General features: G+C 40.3%; 2 protein-coding genes across 5 annotated transcripts in view; both read left to right on the top strand.

The window, feature by feature from the left end:
* LOC121953960 (calmodulin-binding transcription activator 1-like) overlaps window positions 1–3,001 on the top strand; it is a 57,777-nt gene extending 54,776 nt beyond the window's left edge. Inside the window, 3 exon segments of the mRNA XM_042501251.1 lie at window positions 78–149; window positions 313–343; window positions 872–3,001. Coding sequence (XP_042357185.1) covers window positions 78–149; window positions 313–343; window positions 872–904 — 136 coding nt within the window. The 3' untranslated portion in view covers window positions 905–3,001.
* Window positions 3,002–6,946: 3,945 nt separating this feature from the next.
* hipk1b (homeodomain interacting protein kinase 1b) lies at window positions 6,947–25,177 on the top strand. 4 transcript variants are annotated; one of them, XM_042501232.1, is made up of 18 exons: window positions 6,947–7,271; window positions 9,384–10,114; window positions 12,111–12,302; window positions 12,441–12,622; window positions 12,775–12,898; window positions 13,238–13,357; window positions 14,079–14,165; window positions 14,319–14,503; window positions 14,604–14,754; window positions 14,845–15,031; window positions 15,364–15,482; window positions 16,600–16,734; window positions 17,760–17,920; window positions 18,825–18,896; window positions 20,223–20,381; window positions 20,659–20,873; window positions 20,981–21,093; window positions 22,752–25,177. In XM_042501232.1, exons 2-18 carry the CDS (start codon window positions 9,386–9,388, stop codon window positions 23,208–23,210), a joined length of 3,390 nt encoding a protein of 1,129 aa, XP_042357166.1. In that variant the 5' UTR covers window positions 6,947–7,271; window positions 9,384–9,385; the 3' UTR covers window positions 23,211–25,177. The 4 variants fall into 4 exon arrangements, with proteins under 4 accessions (XP_042357166.1, XP_042357159.1, XP_042357151.1 ...); XM_042501225.1 differs by having other exon boundaries at window positions 14,604–15,031; window positions 17,763–17,920; XM_042501217.1 differs by having other exon boundaries at window positions 14,604–15,031.
* Window positions 25,178–26,514: the final 1,337 nt, after the last annotated feature.

Raw genomic sequence — 26,514 nt, 5'->3', positions numbered from 1 at the left:
CACACACACACACACACACACACAAAGGGCATTATTCTATAAAAGATGTCTTCTTACTCCTGTGTCTTACCCTACAGCAGCCTCCTCACAAAAAAACAGAACCAGGCTGCTCGCAAGATCCTGAGATTCCTGCTCCGATGCCGCCACAGGTGAGACATAAAACTTCACACACACAGAAAACCCACACACCAAACACCACAGCACACACACCACAGCACACATTACCCACACACACACTTAACTGCCCACTGCCACACATGCGCTCTCTACGTTGGTGCTAATAGTTGGTGTTGTTTTACTGTTCCTGTGAAGCCCCTTGATGGACCATAGGCCTCTGAAACGGGTGAGTCTCCTCTCTCTCTTCTCTCTTTCCCTCTCTCCTGATGGCTGATGCCTGTTTGCATGTCAGCGCAGGGAGGGGGAGAAAGGGTTTCCTGGATTATAATCCTTCCCTCTCTCTCGCTCTCTTCTTCCTTTTCTATCTCCCTGTCTCTTTCTCTCTCTGTCTCTCTCCGAGGACTGCTGAATGATGTCAGTACTTCTGCATGATTGACAGATAGATAGAGGAGCGATTCTTGCATTCGGTCTTCATGGGGGCATGTTCTGACTGACATCACTAGGGGACTTTAAGTGTCTTGCTTGGCCTGCCAGTCTCTTTTTTTTAGTGCCTTGAGGGGTGGGAAGATTTACAGGATGGATGTGTGTTTGTGTGCCGAGTGGGAGTGGCAGGGGGATTGCTGAATTTCTTGTTGCTCCAGCCTTTGGATATAAAAATGGAAAAAAAAACATGCAAATTTGTACACACACACACACACACACACACAGATGTCTCTCTGAGCATGTCTCTTATGTGTGTTTGTTTTCTCTTCAGGGCCAGAGAGCAGAGAAAGGCCAGGGGTCCTGAGAGCCCACCGCCAGGCCCCACACACAGCCCCCTCAGCCTGTGAGCAGTCTATAAACCCTCCCCATCTCCTCCTTTTTCCCGTCATCCATCCTCCCAAAAACTCCTTCCCCTGTCCATTCCCCAACCCCGCTCTCCTTCCCTTTCCATTCCTCTCCTCCCTCATTCTCTCTCACCCTCTCTCCCCTCTCCTCCCAAGAGGGATTAAAAAAACTCTTCCCAGACAGACTGAGGACAGGATAGGTGTCCATCATGGCAGCTCAGACAGACAGACTGCTGGGTAGAGCCCAGGGACCTGGCTCTGCCCACAGCACTGATCCTCCTCCACAGTTTCACTGGGAGGCCATCACATTAACCTCATGGCATTCTTTGCACTCTTCATGGGTATGTTTCTTTGCAAGAGCGAGTCGACGAGTCAGGCGAGAGGACACGAGGAGGGAGTGGACGACGACGACAACATCCTGACGTTCGCAGCAGCGTCGGGACGTGCTCAGACAGCTGGCTCAAGACAAAAGCTACTTTGACATGCAGAAGATATACAAAACCATTTTGCGTTTTGTATCTTAACAGTAATCCATGAAAGAATAAGAAAACATAAACCAAAAAACTCACTTCTATGTTGCATTTGCATGCAAGGTTTTTTCGCTTATTCCTCCTCTCCATCATCCTGAAGAGCTATAGTGGCAAAAATCATTCTGCTGATTCAGTATCTCACAATCTCACCAACCACTCTGACTCACAGGCTTAATAAACCTATTAATCAGTCACCCGATCAAAAGGGGAGGAACTGCACTTGAATGTATGAGGGGCATTGTTCGATAAGGGTTGGGGTCTGAATTAACGATGTCTTAATTTGTTACATGGACTTTGTATGGAGTCGTTCTCAGAGGCAGCACTTTGCTCGCCTGACGTGGTGTGTCCGTGTTTGTTCAATTCAATGCATGTGTTTGAGCCACGAGCTCCTGCATGCTTGCCAAACTGCTTTAGTGTTGTTTCTTTTGTATTTCTATGTGTAGTTGTGTCTCACTTACGTCCTCATCAACTTATCCTTGCCCTGTGTAATGTGAACTGTGTAAGGACAAATGACTTATTTTGGGTGCTCTATTTTTTTTAAACTTAATTTATTTAAGGGTCTAATTATTTATTTAATTGGCTCAAGAGTGGTTCAGCTTGAGACTGGTTTTCCCCCCTTGTGTGGTAAAATATGACATGTTCCAATGGTTAAATGTCTCTGTTAGTTTGTTCTTTGCGTGAACCTCTAAATCCTAACTGTGGTTTTGAGGAGAGAGTCGCATACCATTGCCTTGACTTCTTCTTGACTCTGAGAGGTCTCTATGCTTGCTCTGTACAGGACATGGGTCCTATTCCTGCCCCTATACAGGGCATTGGTCCCCATATTAGCCCATATGGGCGATCAAATCCATATTTTGGACTATTGCATATTCCTGTATATAAACTGACGAGGTAAGGGGATACGAGGACCCTGAAACTTTTTCATAAGAGGACTGTATTTAAGATTATAAATTATTTTACTCCCATAATGAGAACTTAAGACAGAGACCTGGGTACACAGGATGGCTGTATTGCTTGTAAATAATGTAGATATTACAAAACGGAGTAATGTGCATGAGATTTAAGACAAAGAAACGGCAAAAAGAACATTTTAGTGGCTATGGACTGTGAGAGGATTTTAACTGCTTCACTTTAAGAGTATCCAGTATAAGTGTTACTGAAAAGAACATTTTGTTAAAGCATGCAACTGAAAACTCTAATGTTAGAATTATAAGTGGGAAAAACAAAGTTAGCTGAAACAATGATCTTTCAGAACAAAAACATTTACACTTTGTGCTTTTGTTTCTTGGCTAGCAAAAATTAAACCCTTTTTGCCAGTAGTGCCAATTATTATGAATGCTATTTTGCCTAACAATATGTTAACGTTGGGGAAACCAACACCCAAAAGATATCAATAAGATCCACAGAGGCAACACACACACACAGACACACACAGACAATAAACAGTAGAAGAGATCTAGTAGTAGCTCAACCATAGACGAGTTCTGAGGTTTGTTTAAAATGTAGACGATGATGATAATGATGATGCAAAATGAAGATGAAGAAGGTTGTTTTAATATGAATGCAATGAATGATGACCCACAACGAGAAGAGGGCGCTACATTCTTTACAATGTGGTTGTGCTTCAGCAACATACTAGCTTTTATTATTGAGACATTAATCACACCTACAGCGGATCCAGCCTGGCCTCCAGTCAAAGCTTTCCATCTTCAAACAGAATGTCTCCTCCTTCCCCGCTTTTTACATATCATTTAATTTTTTCTTCTCTCCTCATTGTCACTGCCATTATGATACAACGTGTACTTTAGACTTCTGGAAAGCTCTGTTTAGAAAGTGCCTGCTCACTAACAGAAAAGTGCAAGCTAATATCAGGAAATATCTATTATGTATGTCCTCCAAAAAGTTGCCAGTTACCTGTTTATTTTCCTAAATTGTGTGTTTTAAAAAAAATGACAGTGTTAAACTTGATCCGAGTCGAAGTTAGAAGCTCTAATTTGTCAGTGGTATGAGTGAATGGCCTGATTGATGTTGCTTTACGAGACAAAGCGGTAATTACAGTATCACTTTATGCCCCACATGTGTGTCAGTTTTGCAGTATTAGAAAGAGAAAACCATCAGCATCTGTGTGTGAAAGGCACTGTCACATCAGTCTATTCAGTCCCAGTGTCACTGTTGGGAGGAAGTTTTCTCGCTTTGTCTGTCACTCCTTAAAAAAAAAAAAATGCAGCATTTAAATGAAAGCATAACCCAACAGTTATCTAGAGGATAAAACAGCTGTCACTTTCTTTCTTTGTCTTTTGGTCACTCTCTCACACAGATGTGCACACACACGTAAACACATACAGTCATACACAAATGTACACATTCAGACACATAAAAAATGACACACTCTTTCTCTCTGTGCTTATGTCTTTGGGAACAATTAAATCTCTCCCTTAGATTTTACTCAGGGTTGAAGAACAGGGAGATGGTATGTGGAGTGTGACGGCCGCCGACACAGAGTTGTACTGTGTGCATTTGTGTATGCATATGTATGTGTACATATTTGTGTACGTTAGGGATACTCCAGTTGTTCATTCACTAATCTACAAAATTTTCAAATCACGTGCAATTGACGCTCTCCTTCCTTCTGATAGTCTCATTTTGTGAGGCGGCAAAATGTGATGTTTGCTTCATCTAAGCTGCGTTTGCATCGCTTTTTCTACCAGAAAAAAAAAATCTCCAAATCCCGTATTTTATAGGATTTTGTTTGAATATAAACTAAATTGAAAGCAAGTAAATAAGGGATATTTCTATTTACGTACTTGTCTTAAACGCACAAGATTCTTGATACAAATAATTCTTAAATAAATATAGGTAACGGCCACGTAATCACCTCGACTTTCTTAATTTAAAAAATATATAGTATCTATAGTAGATTTACAATTGGATGATCTCTATTATGTGTGCTTCACGTTTTCTGAATTTTCATCACACTGAGACAGCCACGGTTAGGACGGCGCTGTCAGGAGCATTCATGCTGCGGTATCATTCCTCTTAAACTGCCCCTCCTCTCACATCAGCATGACTCAAGTCACCAACAACACTGCTTAGGACTCCTTTATATATTATATATAGATACATATGCACACACAGACAAGTATATACACAACATCCAAATGCTTGTGCTTATCAACACACACAAAAGTATACACACAGACTGCAGATAATCCATCAATGTGTTCATGTTTTTGGAGAGGATGGTGACTGTAAAAAGAGTATATAGAGTAGAAAAAATAAAATAAAAAAATAAATAAAGACATATTGCCATAGTAGACAGCTGGTAGACATGCGCAGAGACAGCCTCTGTTCTCATAAGTCCGCCTAGAAATGAATGGTATAACCTTTCAGGCCTTGTTTCGAGAGGGCGTGGCCAAACACCACATTGCATGCTAGAATGGTAGACCCTTATAGATAATCTATGGCTAGACCTCTCCTTGCCTTCCTCCTCTTTCACCCTGTCTTTCCTCTCTCTCTCTCTTTTCTCTCTCTCTCATTCCTGCTGTATTCCCACCTTGCCTGCCGTTGTGTTCTCCATGCCTATCTCAGTCTTTCATTCCTCTTTTCTTTTTTGTAGCCTAGTTTTTACTTTGTTTTACAAATGTGCATGCACAAGCATCACTAAATTGTTGATGTTTTTAAAAAGAATATTTTGTTGCTGAGGCCATGCAAAGTGTTTTGAATATTGCCCTTATATGTGGAAAATGTCTTCTGAATGCTTTACATAATTTCTGCTGTAAAATGAAATCAGAATAAAAAGAAAATTTGCACTTTAACTTATTTTCTTTGCTTGATATTTATTTCTCTCATATTACTTGAAGAAGTTGAGTCTTCTGTTTGTGTTTTTTTCATATTCTATCATAAAGCTAGGTCCGCTGTATTTTCTACCCCACCTGAATCCGCTCTGATACTTTGAAACGTGTTCTTTCATTTCTATACAATATGTTAACCTTTCGTTTATTATTTTCTCCATTCATTTACAGACATAGGATTTTAAAGCAATTAGTTGATAATTGCTTGAAATAGTGTATTTTCCTGTTTATGCAGATATGCTTTCCAGTTTTGTGGAAATTTTCCTTTCTCCAGTACTTCATTATATACTTCAAGTAATGTGTCTTTAGATGTCTCAAGTGATTTATCATCATGTAACAGATTTGGTCCTTGCTTGGTGGAGACATCCACATTGTCTTAAAAGCACGTTTCAGTTCTGTTTTTGTAAGTGGCATACTTATGTCTTCAAGAAGCTTATTGTAGCTTCTTGCCATCTTTTCCCTCCTCTCTAATGTTGACCGCTGCCGAACCACCAGACTACAGAGCAGCTTCTTTCCCCAGGCTGTGAGACTCCTCAATTCCTCCTTTGATGCCAAAAAGATGTAGCAGGATTTAGGATGCATATGCATCCGTTCTTCAATCACTATTCTATTCTTATTATTTCAGTTATGCCAAAATATAGACCTATCTTTAAAAATCTCCACAACAAATATTTTTTCCTCTGAGCAAGTTTATCCAATAGCCTATTCATAATGAAAGCCTTCTTTGTGAATTGAAAAGTTTACCTTTTATATATCATTTTGTCCCTTAATTAATAATTATAAATTACAGATCTGTCCTTTTCCCCAAAACTCTAGGCCTACATTTTATTCCCCCAAAATCTCTCTCGCTGTCTTCTCCTCTATCTCTGCTGATAAGCCTAGTTTCACAACAAACACAACAAATTACCAACTGCCACATTTCTTGAATAGTTAATTCCCTCTGATCCTTTACTTGTTGTACCTCTACTTTGCCTTTACTGATTTCACAACCGCCATATGTTACACTGTGATGACATTCTCAGTTATAACTTTGAGCCTACACATTATTATTTTCACACTCTTCAGATCTGTTATCCTCCTCACACATACTGGATTTCCCTTGCAGTTCTTAAGTCCATGTTTGGTGGACTGTGGTCTCACTGGAAAGCTAAAAAATCCGAGCTTGATTTTTTTTCTAGTGTAAAGTCATTATAATTATAGCGAGTATATGTATTCACTTCATGCTCCTAACCGACTTAATAGATCCGTGCAAGTTGTCAGTCTGTTGTACAGAGTTGGGTTGGTCCCAGCTCTGTGGAACATTTCGGTCCTGCCGGAAAATTACTGGTATATTCCTCCTACTTACGTCACGTCAATTTCATTTTACCGTAAAGATGTTGTTTACCTTTTTTCTTTCTCGTGTTAAACGACCTCAAATGTCACTTGATCAAATATTCGACAATGATACAGTCTTATAACTGTTGTGAATTGCATTTATTGTCCACTAAGTCCGCCACAGTGCTTAATCTTGTTAGAAATTGCGCTCATTTCTGTGTGCATCGTCTGACAAATCCACGGTAATTACGGTAGTAACCGGAAATGCCGTAAGGATCGCAGCTGATATAAGGACGTGGTTGTTCCGGTGAAAAGTGGATTTGCTGCTTGAAGCTTGGCGGTTCCAGAGTAGATTTTATTATGTTTTAATCCACAAATGTACATGTTTTTAAGAACTAGATGATTTAACTTCATAATACAATGAGGTCTATGTGTTTTTCTTTTGAAAACTCGGCACTGTAACGCCTTCTGCTGCTGCCTAGCCCTCCATCGGCTGAAGAAACAATGCAGGCCTAGCTAGCATCTAACGTTAGCTAGCGGAAGCTAAGCGGATAACGCTGGTCCAGCAGACTGCAGTGGGATTTAAACCTTGGACAAAGCCGTTTTTCGACGCTGTAATAACATCCTATCCGGTACGGCACATCTGTTTCTTCATACAATGTTGCTTTTCATACAGCCTGTGTCATTTGACTTGATTTTATGTTTGTGAGATAAGCGACAAATCCTTTAACGCCATATTTTCACGAAGTTAACCCGTTAGCCTGTTAGCATAAGCGACTTTTGTAAGGTTGCCTCGTTCCTAAAGTCTGTCTGTGTCACAGTGTCGATGGCCAACAAAGTGACAAACGTATTGTGTCAATTTTATTTCAGTAATGTGGTCATATTTGTTAGGATCACACAGCTTGACGTCCGTCCTGGTCAATCACAGGTGTCTTCGGTCACCCTGTCTGTCACCACTTATCTGTTAGGTACACAGCTCATTTACATTATCCATTGCGTCAAAACCTTTATTGACTTTATTTTTCCGAACTGGAAAGTTTTGCTCATCCGGGAATCAGATTTAGGTCCGCGACCTCGTCGTTGCATTGTTTTTTGAGCTATCATGACAATATTTGTTTCTTTATTTAGAATCCACATTAGCCCATGCTAATAATAAAGATAAGTTATGGCATATAGCTTTACTTTTTTAGGTTTTCGTTTTCTGTGTGTTGCATAATTTATTTTGATGTATAACTATCTATTTCCACAAAACAACAAACAAAAAAAGCAAACAACTAATGTGAAACAAAAAACAAATAAGCTTTCTGGGAAAAAAGAAGCAATACATAAACAATGTGATATTGCCAGAAAGTGCTCTGGCGTAAGTAACTCTCACGTGGAAATGTATGTTCCTACGTCCTATGCTTTCACTTTTGCATTTATATAAGGGAGTAAACATACTCTACTTTAGGAAATATTTTCTGTCCCGTGACGAATCTGATAGGACAGACATCTGTATGCAGCAACTATTCCAAACTCTGTCACCCAATCCTGAAAAGTGGACCGAGGGGTGTCCAGCACTTTGTACCTTTGCACCTTGTAGTTACCTTATAGTTTACTAAAATTTAAGGTGTTGACAGAGTACAAACTACACAGTCTTGTCACAGTACTAGAATTTCTTAACAGCGATACAGTGCCTTAAGTAATGTCATTATTTGATACTATTTTCGATACCACATTGAAAAAAATGAATTTGAGGGCATTGATTTAAGGCTTGTATTAAATGATTATCTTTACAAGGCTTTAACATGACAACATTGACTTTTCTTTTCTTGATTAGTGGCAGATAACAGCAGAATAACTGTAGTAAACAACATAAGAGAGTGAGGGAGTGCAGCTGGTATTGGTCTGTCAGTACTGTGAAAAATGGATATTGAAATCATTTCAAATAATCAGAATTGATATTCTTTGATGATTCTAAATTATTTAACGCTACTTGTGGCATTAACAATAAATATTAATAGTATATCTTTGTCTCAGATTTGACCATTTTGTTGATTTCAGGGTTATTGGATTAAACACTGCCAGTTTATTAGGGACACCTAACTAAACCTATTGCAGTCAAACAACAATAATCCTGCAATAAACCCTTTGACTTCATGATGGTTATGAATATTCAGATTGAGGCTGCCTGCACATAAATATTTTCATTATTGATTACTTTTATGATTAACTTTTGATTGAATTGATTAAATGTTGCCCATCTAATTTTTTTCTGAGCCAAGATGACATCCTGAAATTTCATCCAAGAAACAGCCCAGAATCCAAAAGATTTTAATTTTACTTAAAAATTCGACAAGGAAAACTAGAACATTTTGGATTTATTTTGAAATCTTAAGTTTAAGGGTGCCGTTAAGGTGTAGCCAATTGCACTATATTGAGATTTGTTTTTAATATTAAGTCACTGATGTAAATGGAGTGGCCTGTTTTATTCAGCAAGTTTATTTATAGAGCGCATTTTAGCAATAGGTCAGTTTAAAATGTTTCACATACAAGTGCAAAAAAAAACAACATGAAAATGTACAACTTAAAACAGCCATTAAAGAGCCAAGAAAGGGTATTAGACTACATTAATCTAGCCAAGTGTACAAAATAAATGGAGCATATGTGGCAATGCAATATAGAAACACTGATAACAATTTTTTATTGATGATATAGATTGTTTGTGTTGTATCTATATCTAATTCTCATCCATCTCTTTTCAGCTATGAGCTCTCAGCTGCAAGTCTTCTCTCCTCCCTCCATCTCCTCCAGTGCCTTTTGCCGTGTTAAGAAGGTGAAGGTGGAGAGTAACGTTTGGGATGTGTCCACCACTGAAGCTTACAGCTCCATAGCAGGCCAGTCGGCATACACCTTTACCCCTGCCATGGCTGTACCACCCTTTGCCCCATCTCTGGTCTTCCCACCTGCAGCACCCGGCTCCAGAGGTCAAGTGGTGGTGCGGGCAGCTGATAGCACTGGCAGTCTTCCCCGTGGATCCAGCCGGCGTGTGACTGAGCAGGCGACATCTTCCTCTTATGTTCATACTGACACGTCTTCTGAAACAAGGGGACACAGGCATGGGCAGAAGAGAAAGATCGAGGAAACCAATGAAGGCAGCGGGAGTGGGTGTGGCAGTGTCCAAATATTGGAGGAGCTCTCAGCCCCTGCAGCAACTTACTCCACCCGTACGGGAGGAGGTGGAGGAGGCACAGGCCAGTCTATTCCCCACTCGGCTCCAACCACCAAGAGCAGCAGCTCTAATGGTGAAGGGGATTATCAGCTAGTGCAACACGAGATCCTCTGCTCTGTGTCCTGCAGCTATGAAGTGCTGGAGTTTTTGGGAAGAGGCACGTTTGGACAAGTGGCCAAGTGTTGGAAGAGGGGTACCAACGAGATAGTGGCCATCAAAATCCTGAAGAACCATCCTTCTTATGCTCGTCAGGGCCAGATTGAGGTAATCAAACATAAGTTTGTTGTTAAACATTTGTGTATCCTTCTTTGATAACACAGCTACACGTACAGTGGCTGCTGGTTTCATTTAACAACATTGGCGTAGAGCTTTTTTTCTTGCAGCATTAATACAGCAATGCCAGCAATGAGTGAAAAAAATACTAATAATAAGAAAAAATAATAATAATAATATAAATGATAGAATAACTAAACAACAAAGGCTTCAAGGGGCGGCTTTTTTTTTTTTTTTTTTTTTTTTTTTTTTTTTTTTTTTTTTTTTTATCAATCTGTCTATCTCTTTTTTTTTTCTCCTTGTTTTTGTTTTTGCAAGGTCCAGGCCTATTTATGCTGGGAAGCGAATGATTGTAGCCCTTTTTTTTTTCAAATTAAATGCAATAATTCTATCCCATGCCAAACTGCAGACTGAGCTTTGCTCTTTGTTGTTATATCTTTGTTTAGTCTGTGTCTGTGTCTGTGTGTGTGTGTGTGTGTGTGTGTGCGTGTGTGTGTGTGTGCGTGTGTGTGTGTGTGCGTGTGTGTGCGTGTGCGTGTGCGTGCGTGCGTGCGTGCGTGTGTGTGTGCGTGTGTGTGCGTGCGTGCGTTCTGCTCCCCTTCCAGCTACCTTATACTGCCAGCCCCTACTCTTGTCACATTTCTATATCCAGTGATGTTTTCATGTGGATAATCTGCTGCAAACTAAAATTTGTTGTGGACAAAACATTTGAGTTAACTGAACTGGAACTATATTACAAAACTAATTAACTATAATAGAATTATACAGTAAATACCTTTAGTTTTAGTCCTTGTCAATTAGAGGGCATAGGTACATGTGTTTATTGAGACTGGGGTGTCTACATGACAGTGAGTCAAAGTGCTTTGTTTGTATTAAAATTACAGATTCTGAATTTCTTATGTCTTGCCCCTGACAAGAAACCCCATTTTATTAAAAAAAAAAAAAACAAATACTGAAACTTAAAAAAACAAAAGTAAAATAAACAGTTTTAATAGTGATGCACAGTAATTATTATTTCAACCGATATTGGTAACCAATAATTTCCAGCTTCTCGTGGCTGATAAGATACAGATAACCGATAATTTCTTTTAGTTTGTTTTTCATTACCTGAGGGTATGAAAGGCTGAGATGTAGTGAGTACAGATGAATTTAACGTTATAGCTCTGACCTAACCACATTAAAGTGACATCACTACAGTTAACACAGCAAAAACAAGAACAGTTCTGACTCTACAGATTGACTTTTTTTTTTTTCAAATGAAATGTTCTGACAATCTGTCAAATCAGAGTAACAGTAAATTGTATCACTCAACAAAAATATAAAAGCTTTTATGCAACCAAAAGCATATGGCTTCTTAGTCTGTATATGAAACACTGACAAATGCAGATAGATAGTAGACTGCCCAAAAAAGAACTAGCTTTCGTAGAACATAAAGCCTACCCTAAAGCCCACACTGCTCACTGCGACAACATGTTTTCAGCTGATCTAGCAGGCACAGCAGCTTACATGTTGTGTTTAGCAACATTATCCTCACAAATGAACAGCACTTTCTTGATTTTTGAAGTGTAAGTGCAATCACCAGGAGTAAAATGCTAATGTTAGGCTATAAACAAACTACACCATAGTTGCGTGACTTTACGGTTGCCACCACAACAAGGATTAGATGGGTAAAAGCTTCAGAATTCACAAGTGGGGTATTAACTGACACATTTTATGTCATTGAACAAAATGTGAAAGTCTCATAAGCTTGTGTTAACCACAGACTATGTAAGGCATCTAACTAAAATCTGTTGGTTTTAAGATGTGAAGAAGTGAACTAAGAGTGCTAAAATTTTAACTCATTTCCAGGTTTTCGGACTCGTTCCTTCACCACTCTATTTACAACCGTTTTGAAGCACACTGGTCAAATTTGCCCTTGCTTTTTTGTTACGTAACACGAGTGAACCAGCTTTATTGACAAATGTGGATATTTGTCTCTGTTAACTAGGTGGGTATCCTGAACCGGCTGAGCGCTGAGAACGCAGATGAGTACAACTTTGTGCGTTCATACGAATGCTTCCAACACAAAGGTCACACATGCCTGGTATTTGAGATGCTGGAGCAAAACCTGTACGACTTTCTCAAGCACAGCAAGTTCAGCCCACTCCCCCTTCGGCACATCAGACCCATCCTACAGCAGGTTGGTAAATGTTTTGTCAGACATTCATGAAACCTTTTTTAAACTATTTGTTTTGTTGTTTAATTTTTTTATTGTTGCCATAAGATTTTAATTCTTAGTACTGCAGCCAGATAAATATCTGTGTGTTTGTTTCTTTAGGTGGCTACAGCGCTGATGAAACTGAAAAGCCTGGGTCTGATTCATGCAGACCTGAAGCCAGAGAACATCATGCTGGTCGACCCTCTGAGACAGCCTTACAGGGTGAAGGTCATTGACTTCGGCTCAGCAAGTCACGTGTCCAAAGCTGTCTGCTCAACCTACTTGCAGTCTCGCTACTACAGGTCAGTGGCAAAAATTCCAGCTCTGTTTTAATAATCTAAACGCATCTCTCTTTGTATTCTTGATGAGTGGTGACAAATAGGCCATTTTATTTTGACACAACTTTGTAGTTGTTTCCGTGGTACCATATTTTGACATTTTCTTTGCTTTCCAGGGCTCCAGAGATCATTCTGGGTTTGCCGTTCTGTGAGGCCATTGACATGTGGTCTTTAGGCTGTGTGATCGCTGAACTGTTTCTAGGTTGGCCTCTCTATCCTGGAGCCTCTGAGTATGACCAGGTCAGTACTAATATTGGTGTTTCCCAGGCCTTATCTGGGAATAAAATGCGTAAATGCCTGGGAAAGGTTAACCTATGAGACAGAATAGAGCACTCAAGTTGTCAGCAGATAGCAGGTCATGAAAATACTGTAGAAGCACTCTTAAATTGAGAGCTGCTGGTCTTGCAATAGGACAAAAGATTCCAAAGTACTACAGAATAACAAGGATGGCGGCAAACTATAAGGGTATTACAAGCAAGCAGAATTTGGTCATATCCATGGTACTTACTTACATGTATGCTTACATTTAGTTTTGTCTCACTGTGATTCCTTAACTTGAATTTTTTTGTCTGTTTCCAGATCCGTTACATTTCTCAAACTCAAGGCCTGCCTGCAGAGTACTTGCTGAGTGCCGGCACTAAGACCAGTCGCTTCTTCAATCGAGGACCTGACTCAAGCTACCCACTCTGGAGGCTTAAGGTTAATACAACTTCATATTAATTCAACTGAGGGGTGGGAATCTCTCAGCACCTCATGATTTGATTATGATTCACAGGGCTACAATGCGTTGATAAAATGGTTATCGATGCACCCTGATGCATCAAGATTTTTGATTTCAATATGAATACTTTTTTCTCACTGTGTGACCACTTGCTAGTTTCTCTCCTCTCCGTGTTTCACCGAGAGCAGGCCTCTGCTCCCTCTGAGCACACATGGTCAGAACAGGGGACAGAGGAACAGAGACAGGGGAAGTGAACATTACTCAAGTTAACAACAATTCATTAGGTTACCTGCAGTCACGCGGCTGTTATCTTTTATTAATGCAATAGTGATATCAAATGAAAGGAATGTGCATAACATAAAAATGAGGCAGTGACACAACATGTCTACAGGTGATGTGTAAGGTGATAATCATTTTCGAGGATTGGGTTTTAAATGTTCAATTATCGACTTTTCTGACATAATCTTCTAAGAGAGAATGACGATACATCCAAGCATTGATTTCTTTTCCTTACCCCCTACTGAGTATCTAAACAGCCAGGGATGATCAGGGATATCAAGAAATGACAAAATAAATTAAAATATAAAGCCGGATGCTCTTTTCGTATTTCTTTGTTTTGATTTGTACTCATATCATTTAATGTTTATGAGAAATATTTTTTGCACATAATAATAAACAGAAATGGTTTCCATTTTTCAGACCCCAGCTGAGCATGAAATGGAGATGGGTATCAAGTCCAAGGAGGCCAGGAAGTATATCTTCAACTGTCTGGATGACATGATGCAGGTGGATGGCTTTCTCACATAACATCTAATTAAGTGTTTGCACTCCATACACCGTTCGTATTCTTTACAGATACAATACACAGAAACCCATTAAAAAAAAAACATTACCTCATATGGTTTGACACATTTAGGTAATATTTTATTTTTATTGCAGGTCAACCTGTCTTCTCATTTGGAGGGGACGGACATGCTGGCTGAGAAAGCTGATAGGCGTGAGTTTATAGACCTGTTGAAGCGGATGCTCCGTCTGGATGCTGACAAAAGGATCACGCCTACAAAGACTCTGGGTCACCCATTTGTCACAATGAGCCACCTCATGGATTATCCCCACAGCTCACAGTAAGTGTGTGATGTGTAGTTCTGCTGCAATTATGTGTTGGTTTCATCTATACTTTGTTTAAATGTAATTGTTAAAATACTGTTACTGTGTCCACTCCAGTGTGAAGTCCTGCTTCCAGAACATGGAGATCTGTAAGCGTCGGACCTCCTACGATAGCAGCAAATCCCTGTACTCCACCAATGCAGTCCCCAGCGCTGCAGCGGGCAACCTCACTGTCACCTTTAGTAGCCAACTCAACCAGCATAACCAGGTATCATCCATATCTTCACAGATTATATACATGTTCAAGGACTGTGGCTCCTCTAGTATTAATGAGTCGCACTTTGGATTTCTCCAACAGGTGCCTTCTGCGGGGGGAGCGGTGCCTTTGCTGAACTACCAGCCAGCTCTGTACCAGCAGGCGACCATCAACATTCCCGGGCTGGCTCAACAGAGCGTCCCGATTCCAACGCGTCCTGCTGGGCTGTGTAGCCAGACAGAACCCTTCCAGCAGACTCTCATCGTCTGCCCACCCTCCACTATTCAAGGTAAAGGAGAAAGTTGCAAACAGACTGACAACAGAAGGGGTTGCAGCAGAGGGGAGTACTTATCAAATGCCAAGAAACTTCACTGTGGTTTATTCCCATTTGATCAGCAAGAAGGACATCCTCACTGTGTCCTCCTCTTTAATTGAGGTCTGGCTATCTTTACCAACATGTTGATTACTGTTAATTACTGCATCACTTAAGTTCAAGGCATGCCCCTGCAGTAGTGATCACAAACCTGAGTAAGATGAAAGAGATGAGGGATATGTGTTGTGCATATAAAATTCTTTCATTCCTCTACTCATTGATATGCTTGTGTGGCAAATGTTTTCCAGGGCTACAGCCATCCAGTAAGAGTTCCAGTTTCCCCGTGAGGATGGAGAACTCTGTACCTATAGTACCTCAGAACCAGTCTGCTCAGTCGCTGCAGATCCAGCCAAGTATGCTCACACAGGTAAGACTTTGTAAGGTGTGTGTTTAGTCAAACGTCTGTGAGGGGCTTATCTTTTTGAAAATAATTTTACAAAAGGAATTCATGTTGATGTTTTTGCTGTGGTCTTTTGAGCAGAGACTTGATGCTTGTATCATGTCTAGCACACTTTCTTTGACAAAGGTGGACAAAGAAAGCATGCTGGATGGCTGAGAGAGAGGGATAGGGCAACTCATCCTACTTGCCATTATTTAGTGATATTCCCGAATTATTCTGTGACAAATGTAGTGTATGAAACTGCACATCCGAGTGGAGCTTTTGCTAACAATGAGAAGCAAAGTGACCTCACCTGAATGTGTCCAAAGTGAGCGAAACATGCACCAGGTAGACCTGCGTCACATGAAAAGGTTGAATTTGCATCTGGGAAAGGGTTTGTAGATTTTTAGCATTATACACATCTGTGAAGTTGGAGAAATATTCACTTGATGTGACTTCAATTTCAGCAGTTCCATACAGATTTTCTTAAGCACATGTTTTTTTCATCTGTTATTCAGAAAGCTAAAGTCAGTGTTACAGAAAAAAAAAATCTGGCATCATCCATGAATGATATCATGTCGTTAGCGCCAAGCTGAGAGCATTGGTGCCCAGTTTTGCTCAATCATGGATACAGTGAGAGCATCCAAAAAGTCCCCCCTCTCTTTTTGCTGCCAGCAGAGCAAGCCAAAATTTGGTGGGAAGCAGGTTGAGACATTACCTTCAATAAAAAGGTTTGCTTTCAGTAGAGATGTTGTCTGTTTAAATGCAGTTATACCACTGACTTTTGTTTTTGTGGTTTGTGTTTCTGCTGATTCTCGCCTTGGATTTGCTTCCAGGACTGATTGGACTGCCACTCAGGGCCAGGCCTCTCTTATTCCCAGCCTCCTATCTGGGATGGAGGCCAGATGTTTAATGCGGGAGACTCTTCTGACTCAAAAAGCTACTTAATTGCCATTTGCTAAAAGTAGGAATAATTGCTGCACACTGCAGAGGTCAGATGTCCAGATGGCCAGTGGTACCAGTGTGCATCTCTTCAGATTCAGAAGGACATTACTTTTCATCATGCCCTAACGCTGCCCTCCCCTATCCTCCCTCCCTCCTCCAGGGTTCCTGCACACCCCTGATGGTGGCCACCCTGCACCCATCCTCAGCAGGCATAGCCCCCCAGTATTCTCTGCCCCTCGGGCTGGGCGCCGGGGTGGGTCGCCCCACCCTCCTGGAGCACACAGCCACAGTGCTGGTAAAGCAACAAGGACATCGCTGAAGAACTACATGCACATGCACACTCCACTAACAACGCCATCTCTCTCCTGCCCCCACTCCGCCTTTTCTTTTCTTTTGTTTGCAATTTTCCCTCCCCTTCTGTACCACATGCTGTATGGGGCTAGTCTGTCTATTTTATGCATCATATTTCTTCATTTTGCCTTTTCATATGCAGACCTGTCATGGTTGTCAGAATCATGGTTGCTCTTTGCATATTTTTGTAGGAAAATCAGTTTTTTCGACTGGAATCACCTTTTTTTTTTTTATTCCCCTTTGTAGCATTGAATCCAAATTGACAAAACGTACAATTTCTTTCCAAAGGACACCCCCTCCCCACACTGTTCATACACTCTCTCATTCCCACCCCTACGGTCTTTCCCCCCATAGGTGTGCTGAGGGCATGGAGCGCATGTGTTGCTGAGTTGGTCTGTGCTTTGCTTGCAGCTTCTCTTGTCCTGTCCTTCCTTGGTTTCAGCAAAGGAGGCTGCAGCTACAAAGCTCACTAAAAATCCCTACTCAACAGCCCGACTCTGACACACATCTTTTGTTTCAGCCCCAGAACATGTGGCATGCCTTTTCCCCAGACAGCTTATCAGCAGACTGTTTGGCATCAGCGAACTAAACTAATCTCTCTCTTCAGTATTTCTTCTTTAACAGGCACCATGGTCCTGTGTATTACTTGTATTTATACCTGATCTGATTGTTGACAGTGCTTCATTGTTTGTGCTTTGCATGATATCATCTTGTGCATTTGTTGCAGGGCAATGCTATAATAAGGGAATGGCTTGGGAAAGGTTGCTCGCTTATCTATCTTTGTGCTTTTGCCTGTGGAACAGATTGGCCAATTGGTTTGCCTCTTTGTCTCCATTCTTTGGATTTATTTCTCAGCATGGCTCAGTCTGTCTGGCCCATTCCAGCAATCATATCAGTTGTGTTAGCTTATTGATATCGGATCCTTGTTATTACCTGTACTGAACTGTGAGTGTCTGTTGTTTTTCTCAGCAGGCCTGGCCCACTGGCACACAGCAGATCCTCATTCCATCATCATGGCAGCAGGTCCCAGGTGTGGCCATCCATAGCTCTGCCCACCAGTCAAATGTTACTGAATCGCCTCTTGAAACGCTTCACTCAGATGCTTCCACACAACAGGGACACAGCTGGAGGTGGGTCAGCCAACAGCCATTAAGACCAAACAGTCTGATTAATGTTTCACAAAACTAGTGTCTTAAAGGCCCTGTTTATACCTGGTTTGAGCATGTGTCTTGGGTGATCTGATCAAAAGAAGACATTGCTAAAAACAAAAAACACCAACAAGACTCATTGTGATCTGATCATTCAAAGCACTTTCTGAGATGGTCAGGTGTATTTTACCATCCATCCATCCATCGTCATCTGCTTATCCGGGGCTGGGTTGTGGTGGTAGCAGCAGGCTGTGCAAAGAACTCTGTTGTTCCTCTCCCCAGCAATGCTTTCCAGCTCCTCCTGGTGGACCCAGAGGCGTTCCCAGGCGAGATGAGATATATAATCCCTCTAGTGTTTTGTGAGTCTGCTATTGGGCCTCCTACCAGTTAGACATGCCTGGAACACCTCTAACTGGAGGTGCCCAGGAGGCATCCTTATCAGATTCCCGAACCACCTCAAATGGCCTGCTTTTAAAAAAAATAAATAAATAAAAAAAATTAAAAGTGTAAACGCTAATAAATTCTAAGACATCCCCGACAAGGACATTACAGGAAAAGACATCATCAGTGCAGGATGTGGTGCTTGATTTGGTCACAGTGCACTAAAGCTCCACAATGGTGTGTCCTGGCAGTCCGCCTCAGTTAGTATCACTGAAACAGATGTTATTGCCAGGTATAAACAGGCTCATGGTTCTACACTGATTTGAGAAATTTCTGTCATGGTTTTTCAAAATGTCACTAACATAAAATATAGACGCATATTTGAATTCAAAGTTACATTTACAACACATCGTCAGAAAACATAGTATTCTTTATGTTTATGTTTCATGTTCTCATTATACCAGTTGCATCCACCACTAACTTTTTTGATCTTTGACCCACGTAGGAGCTCAACCCAAGCCAGGACCCAGCAGGAGAGGAAGAAGTTGAAAGCCAGACGTGGAGAGAACAGAAACAGGTTGGTCGAGCCGAGCAGTTTTTGTCTCGCATTTCTGATAAGATTTTTGAGTGGTCATCATCAGGATTAAAGTTGTCACACCAGACCAGCACAACAGCAACTATTTATCACATAGTCATTTATGTTGTTTATCGCTCACAAAATGAAAGAGGAAACAGACAACTTTTTCCCTTTTAGTGTTTTCAAGTGGTGTTAGTGTTGTCACTACTGTTGCAAAGACAAACACACTGGGGCGTCTGGTGGCTCAGCGGATAGAGCGGCGCTCCATATACAGAGGTTGAATCCTCGCCACAGCAGCTGCGGGTTTGACTTTGGCCTCGGCCCTTTGCTGCATGTCAACCCCTCTCTCTCTCCCCCTTTCAGGCTCGTACTGTCCTGTCAAATACAGGCAATAAAAGCCCGAAAAACTTTCTAAAAAAAAAACAAAAAACATACTGCTTTCCGTTTCCCTCTAAGTCTAGCAAATAAGCACAGTAATGTTGGTTTAAGTTGTGAATATGAACATTAAAGCATTTCCACACAGTAATTAAGAACATTGAAAAAACAGGAAAGGAAACCACTGTTTTCTTTGTATCAATCACAACAAACGAAACTGAAACAAAAATAAAACTAAATTTGATGTTGCCGGCTCATTAACATAGGAAGCTCCGATGACGTCACTTTTGCGATACAGACTAAACTGCAACCAGAACAAACCAAACCAATGGAACCAATTGTAATACAATAGTCTGGTAAATTAATTACACAACAATGTGGCTTTCTAACATACTTGAATACTCTTTGGTAACTGGGGAAACGTTCTGATCTCTACCAGGTTGCACAGTCGTGGACGCACTTCTTTGGGCTGTAAATCAAGCCTTTATTTTCCCTGAGGATTGTACCCAATGGCAGAATTGTAAAATGAAAGCGAGGCTTATAGGGAACCAGACTAAACACTGATGGTGTCATTTTTTATATGCTGTTAAAATGTGCAATCAAGTTTAATGTTCTAATAATAATTAGGGAAATTACTTGTTTATTTCAACTTAAAGAATTACATTTCTTACTACATTTTGTAACACTGATGTAACAGCATAAATAAAACAATTGATAGAGTGAAAAGTAAACCATCAAAACAAGTTAGTTTTATATGCAGATAATGCCATTTTTATGTGGTTGATTGTAGAGTTATATTTTTTCTAGAACATAATTCTTCAGTATTTATTGCAACCTTTTAAGTTTTTTCCTGTCCAGTTACTGTTTTACGTAATTTTTCAAGCAATACAAGACTTGAAATCATATTGCTTTGAGTTACAAACTCAAACTTGCTTTTGGTTCTCTTTTTAGGGGTATATCTGCTGCTTCACTACTCAGCGGTGTGACCCCTCCCAGCGCTACGTTGTCCCAACCAATTGTCATCTCCGACACACCTAGCCCGGCGGTCAGTATCATCACTATACACAGTGACACCGACACAGAGGATGAGCGCAAGTTCCACCCCGCCAGGTGAGGACAAGATACTCTTCCATGTTTGCTCTCGTTGGCATCCCGTTGGCACCTTATTTCTTCCCTTTTTGGTGCAACAGTGCTGGTCCAGTATTTATAGTCAAACTGTCCTACATCCTGATACTGTCCTACTACCTGAAAAATTGTCTCCTCAGTGAAAAAAAAACAGATTTTTGACTCAGCTGATCAGACCAGGCCTTGATTTACTTAAACAGAATTACTTTGATCTACCTTTTTCATTTCCTTATGGAATATTTCTGTTTCTCTGTTTACACAGCGTTGGTCTGAGCCAGCGCACAAACGTCATCAGCTGTGTGACTGTGCACGACTCCGACTCCTCTACAGCCAGTCCCCTGACTCCTCTGCCCCGCACACTTAACCCCGCTAGCACCATGTCATCACGCCAGGCCAAGTCTCTGGCAGTGGTGGCACCTTCAGTGAAAACCCAGGGCTCTGAGAGAGGAACAGTTTCACGTGGACGCTTGGAGACTGGTGAGAGTCACTCATCTACTGTTTGTCTGTGTGTTTTCAGGAATTCATTTAAGTTTTATTGTAAAAGCTGTATAAATCAATCATACTTGCACCTTTTAAATTCACAGTGAACTACATGAAACCTAAGAGATCATCCAACCGGCAGCCCTGCACTTCAGGGGAGAGCATGGAGCGTCACGGACTGGTGCCAAGTCAGTCACACCCCCTAAACCTCAGCCAGGTGAGGCTTCTTTTGAGGTGGTGCTATGACAAGCTTAGATGTAGCCATTTAGCGTTTATGTTTGATTTCATTAGAGTGCTGTGACAAGTGGAAAATTTAATGTTATTTACATACCAGACTGGATGCACACAACACTTAAAGCACTTAATGTGAAAGGGTGTTCACTCTTAATCAAAGTGACAAACACTGCTGCTGAGGTGAATGACATACTAACTGTGGTTCAATGTTTTGTCAGCTGGAAAAGCTTAGGCAGTCAGAAAGTTGCATTGAGACAACAAGGTTAAAGGTCTGTATTCAAACTGCAGGTTCAATGGCAAAAACCAACATTTTTTTCCCGTATGTCGGGGGCCACGGTCTGAAAGATTCATGTCAACAAACCCAGACAGAGAGACAGTTTCCACTTCAACATGGACAGACATTTTGGGCAAGGATTCTTGAGATTCTTGTGATTATTAAAGAAATTCAAAATATCCGAGTTGAAAAACAAACTTGAGTTCATTGAGCCCAAAGTGCTCTCTGCTGGACAAACGATGTAATAGCACAGTCTGTAAATAGTCAGTAAATAGCCCAAACCAGGTTTCATTTTTACACATCTGCCAACCTGTGTGCTGATATATCTGAGAGAATACGCGCTAACAATATTGGCTTACTTGAAAGGCATCTCTGTAACTATGTCCGTATATGTTGTCTTCTTACTCAGGGATGGTCACTAAAGTTATGGTTGAGACCAACTCAACAACAACAAACCCACAATGTTTGATCTGAAATTTTACTAGAGATCCCAAGGTTTCATAAAATATGACTAAAAGGATGCACAATGTATATAGAAGAGGGGTAGCCAGCACAGGTGACTGGTCGCCTGCATGGCACGTTCTTAAAAAAAACTGCGGTCAAATCAGCTGTCGGTCATATTTCCACAGTCAAATTAGCTGATGCTACAACTGTAGTGCACCCATATACTGAGTCTCAGGGTAAATGCTTTGTAATAGCCTAGGTGAAGCTACACCTAGCAACACCCTTGGCAAAGTTACTGGAAAGACAAGTGCGACTGTCTGTTGTCAAAGTAAGATATGATATGATGATTTTTTTTGACAAACTACAATGTAATAACTTTTTTAAAATGTGGTACTGCGCTGATTTTTTTTTACATGCTGCTATGATACACTACACTGATACTGCAATGTCATTCTACAGTATGTCAAAAAAATCATAGTGTCATGAAATATGTCATAGCATAGTACACAAACAAAAACAACATAGTATAGTATGGCATATAATCATCATAGTATGTATTATCAGGGTGGACTAGCAATAATCTAACAGCACCAAAAATTGCATTTCTTTAGTAAAGGAAGTATATTCAATTAAAAAAGACTAGCTCATTTTATCAGATGAATCACTTAACTTCACTTTTGGATTTTATCTTTTTTTAGTGAAATGCCATAATATATGGCAAACATTTGTAGTTTTATTTGAAAACCTTTATAGCACCCAATTTTATCACCACAGAGCCATAGCAAAAATGTAGCCCAGGCTTTTAATACAAAGTGTTTCTAATATACACAAAAGAAACTGACCAACATGCTGTACGTGTGATATTCTACTCTTCTCAGTGCAAAGGTTTAGCTTCTTTTTTACGGAGTGTTGTTTGGTTTTAGGTTCAGCCAGTGGTATCTTCATCTCAGGAGCGTTCCCACAGTGACTCATCATTGCGTCGCCAGCCGACGTTTCCTCCGGCCGTCTCCTCTCACTACAACTTTTCCGAGGTGTCCACCTTGGCCTCAGCCTCGGCCCCTGGCTCCAGCCTGTACGCCTACCCGGCCTCCACTGCCCTCTCCTCGGCTTCTCAGGCCATGGAACAGCTGCTAGGCCGTGGTCATGCTAGCCATGGACACTCCCCCTCCGCCTATGCAGCAACATACACCTCATCGTCCTCCTCCCGGAGAGACTCGGCCAGTCGTAAGGATTCTGTCAGTAGTCTGCTGCACGGCCTCCCCGCAGCCTACCAGCATCAGTTCGCCACTGGTTCTCCCTACGTAAGTGTGACACCCCGGGCCGAGGCTTACAGTGCCTACCAGCTAAGTCCCAGGCGCCTCACACAGTACCCATACCTATAGGGAGTCACACACACACTCTGAACTAAGAAATCTACTTCCCCACATACTTTACAAAGGGACACTGAAACTGTGTTTCTAGAATAACTGTTGTTCACTTATTTGTTTGCTGCTTTTGACTAAAGGCAGCATTTCACCTTCAACTCATTTACATGCTCTTTTGGGTCATTTTAGTGTTTTTGAAACGTACTTTGATATTATTTGATGTCATATCGTTTTAATCTCCCTTAACTGTATTGGTTATAGCCCATATTTTATCCCCATCGTATCCAGATGTATAATTAAGGCATTGTGGTAAATGTATTTTACTCCTGTTAATCATGAGTTTTTTGTGTAAAGAAAGATAATCCTCCTGTCACAAGCTGCGACGACACTTTAGGCGAGCTTTTAGACGCCTGACTCACAAGGCTAGTGAAGGCCTAGCTGACAAAGAGTCATTAGTTTCTCAAGAGCCTTGTCATAAAGTTTTCACACTAATCCACTGAGGCCCTGTGTTTTGAGCTTACATAATAATGACTGTACCATACCCTCGTTTGTTTACTCACAAATATGTCTTTTACTATGTTTTTAAATTATGTTTTGTCAGTGTGAGAAAGGTCCATGAAGATGTGGAATAAGAGAAAAGATGTGGCGAAAACTGTGATGGATACATGTTAATTTAAGTGCACATGTGATAGTCTGTTAATGTAGTGACAGTGTTTTAGGCAGGATTAATCATGTCCTTTTATGCAATAGAAACTTAAAAAAACTGCATCAACTGAGTGCTGAATGTATTTATGAAGTATAGAGGAGCGGGAAAACCATCCTGAGAAATGACATGAAAAGCTTTTGTTTAAAAAAAAAAAGAAATAAGATATTATTCTTCCTCCCTACTTTTCTCTTTTTGAAATATAAAAAAATTCAATTTAATGTGGACCGAATTATATTCAGTATCTACGAATCCTGACTGTGTAGGACCTGCTCGTTATTAAAATGGATTTATGGCCAGTTTGTACTGTTTTAAATACTTAAGAAGAAAAACAGGATTTTTTTTCCTGTTTTTTCCCCTGTGGCACTTTGGGAAATACTCACCAGAGTATGTAATGTAAAAATGTAACGTAACAAACCCACACTGCTGTTGAATGACTAGGGCTGGGTACCATTTAAAAATAACTATAACAGTACAAATAGCATTACTTTTAAAGCGATAACAATATACCAATAGGGTACATCATGTGTACATTTTAATACCCTTCATTTGAACAAAAGCATTCAGTTCAGTAAATGAATTACTTTTGAACATTTTGGCGGCATCTCAGCACGCTGAGCTGCAAACTCTGTCAAGCACACCATCCATGACATCACCACTGCCGGCTGAATAGTTCGCACCTGCCGTGGTAGCGAGCCATTCACACACCTCATCAAATTGAAAGCTTGCGGTGATGGTCTGCGAGCAAAACCATACAATTGATCAATTATCTTGATCGAGTACAAAAAGATCAAATGCAGATATTGTTTGAAGGCGGTTCGATACTACTTGGTACTGGGTGCTTTCGGCTGATCCCTTAAATGTGTAAAGTACTGATCCCCAGCCCTAAAAATGACCGATGCAAATAAGATCATGCAAGTGACCACTTTGGCTTCAGTTTCGTCTATGTTAAAATCCATTCTTTTTCACCTACGGATGGATTACTACAGTCACATTGTTGGTTTTAATCACAGCGGATTTTGTGGCTTATTTCCTGCCATTGTCTTTTAGTTAAAGGAGGCGAATCTCGGGATGATTTCTGTGGTTTACGAAAGCTTTTTAGTAAATCTTTCCCTGTTGTGTTTGCATCCATTTTGTGTTGTAATGTCTGAATATTTAACTGTATTTCATCTTAACATAGTATAGTTAAGAGGCTATTTGGTAGAACTAATTCAGGGAAAAAAAAGGTTTCAGCTCAAATAATCCACTGTCACTGTTTTCAATAAAAATAACTACAAACTCATGATGGGGTCTTTCATCATTCGCTGTTGAAATACTTAACTGTTATTTGATGCGTCAATTTCCTTCGATATTCTGAACTTACTACTGCATCGTCCATTCAAAACATGCCTGTTTGGTATGCGCCGATTGCTTGGCCTGTGATATTTCTGCGTGCCGCTTGCTTGAGAACTGCTCATACAAGCTTAACACTCATCACTGCACTATTTTGAGGCCTGAGCAATACACCGGGGCATCAAACAGCTATAGATTTATTATGATGGAAAAATTTTAACAACAACAGTATAGAACTGTGTATTTGTACTTCAGAGGAAAAACATAGCTCTACTATTATACTATTCAATTCAAGGTCGCGACCCTTTGCTGTATGTCATCCCCTCTCTCTCCCCCTTTCATGCTATCGATCTGAAAACATACTATACTATGAAGTCAAAAATGGCATGAAAACTTCATAGTACAGTATGTCATCAAAAATAGCAAAAAATGTCATACTATAGTACTGCAACGGCATAAAACATCATAATATAATACATCGTCCAACACAGCATAAAAATGTCATTGTTAAGTATGTATTCTGAAATTGCAAAAAAAAAAAAAACAAACCTCAAAGTAAAATATGTCGCCCAAATTGGCATTAAAACATTATACCATAGTATGTTGTCCAAAATGGCATTAAAACATCATACTATAAAATGCAAGGCAATAATGCCCCCCCCCCAAAATGACATGGCAAAAAAGTCATACTATAGTATGTCAACCAAAATGGCATAAAAATGTCATAGTATATGATGTTGTCAAAATTGCATTAAAATGTCATAATAGTATGTTGTCCAAAATAGCACAAAAACTTCATAGTATAGTTTGTCATCAAAAATAGCAAAAAACCATCACACTATAGTATGTCATCCAAAATAGCATGAAAATGTCATAGAATAGTATGTTGTCCAAAATGGCATAACATGGCATAAAATGTCATAATAGTACGAGTAATTCTATGCTATGGCGTGTCTCAAAATGCTATTTTAGGTGGTTTTCAGCTGTTTTGGGGACATGCCATATTCTGTCATTTTTCGCTGTACTGTAGTATGGCGTTTGCTTTCGTTTTTTTGACATGCTATATTATGGGTTATTTTGGCCGTTTTTGCAACATTTTTTGGAACATGTCATATTTTGACATTTTTAGCCATACTATTGCNTTTCGTTTTTTTGACATGCTATATTATGGGTTATTTTGGCCGTTTTTGCAACATTTATTCTATAGTGTATCTCTGCACGCTATTTTATGCGGTTTTCAGCTGTTTTGGGGACATGCCATATTTTGACATATTCTGTAATTTTTTT

This window comes from Plectropomus leopardus, chromosome 2 (assembly GCF_008729295.1).
Source record: "Plectropomus leopardus isolate mb chromosome 2, YSFRI_Pleo_2.0, whole genome shotgun sequence".
Classification (NCBI taxonomy): Eukaryota; Metazoa; Chordata; class Actinopteri; order Perciformes; family Serranidae; genus Plectropomus; species Plectropomus leopardus.
This window is presented reverse-complemented; position numbering and strand designations above follow the sequence as displayed.

Coding starts and splice junctions, on each gene's coding strand:
- hipk1b (XM_042501217.1), top strand. CDS start 9,386: ATGAGCTCTCAGCTGCAAGTCTTCTCTCCTCCCTCCATCTCCTCCAGT. Junction 12,623..12,774: donor TTGCAGTCTCGCTACTACAG/GTCAGTGGCAAA, acceptor TTTGCTTTCCAG/GGCTCCAGAGATCATTCTGG. Junction 18,897..20,222: donor CGTGGAGAGAACAGAAACAG/GTTGGTCGAGCC, acceptor TTCTCTTTTTAG/GGGTATATCTGCTGCTTCAC.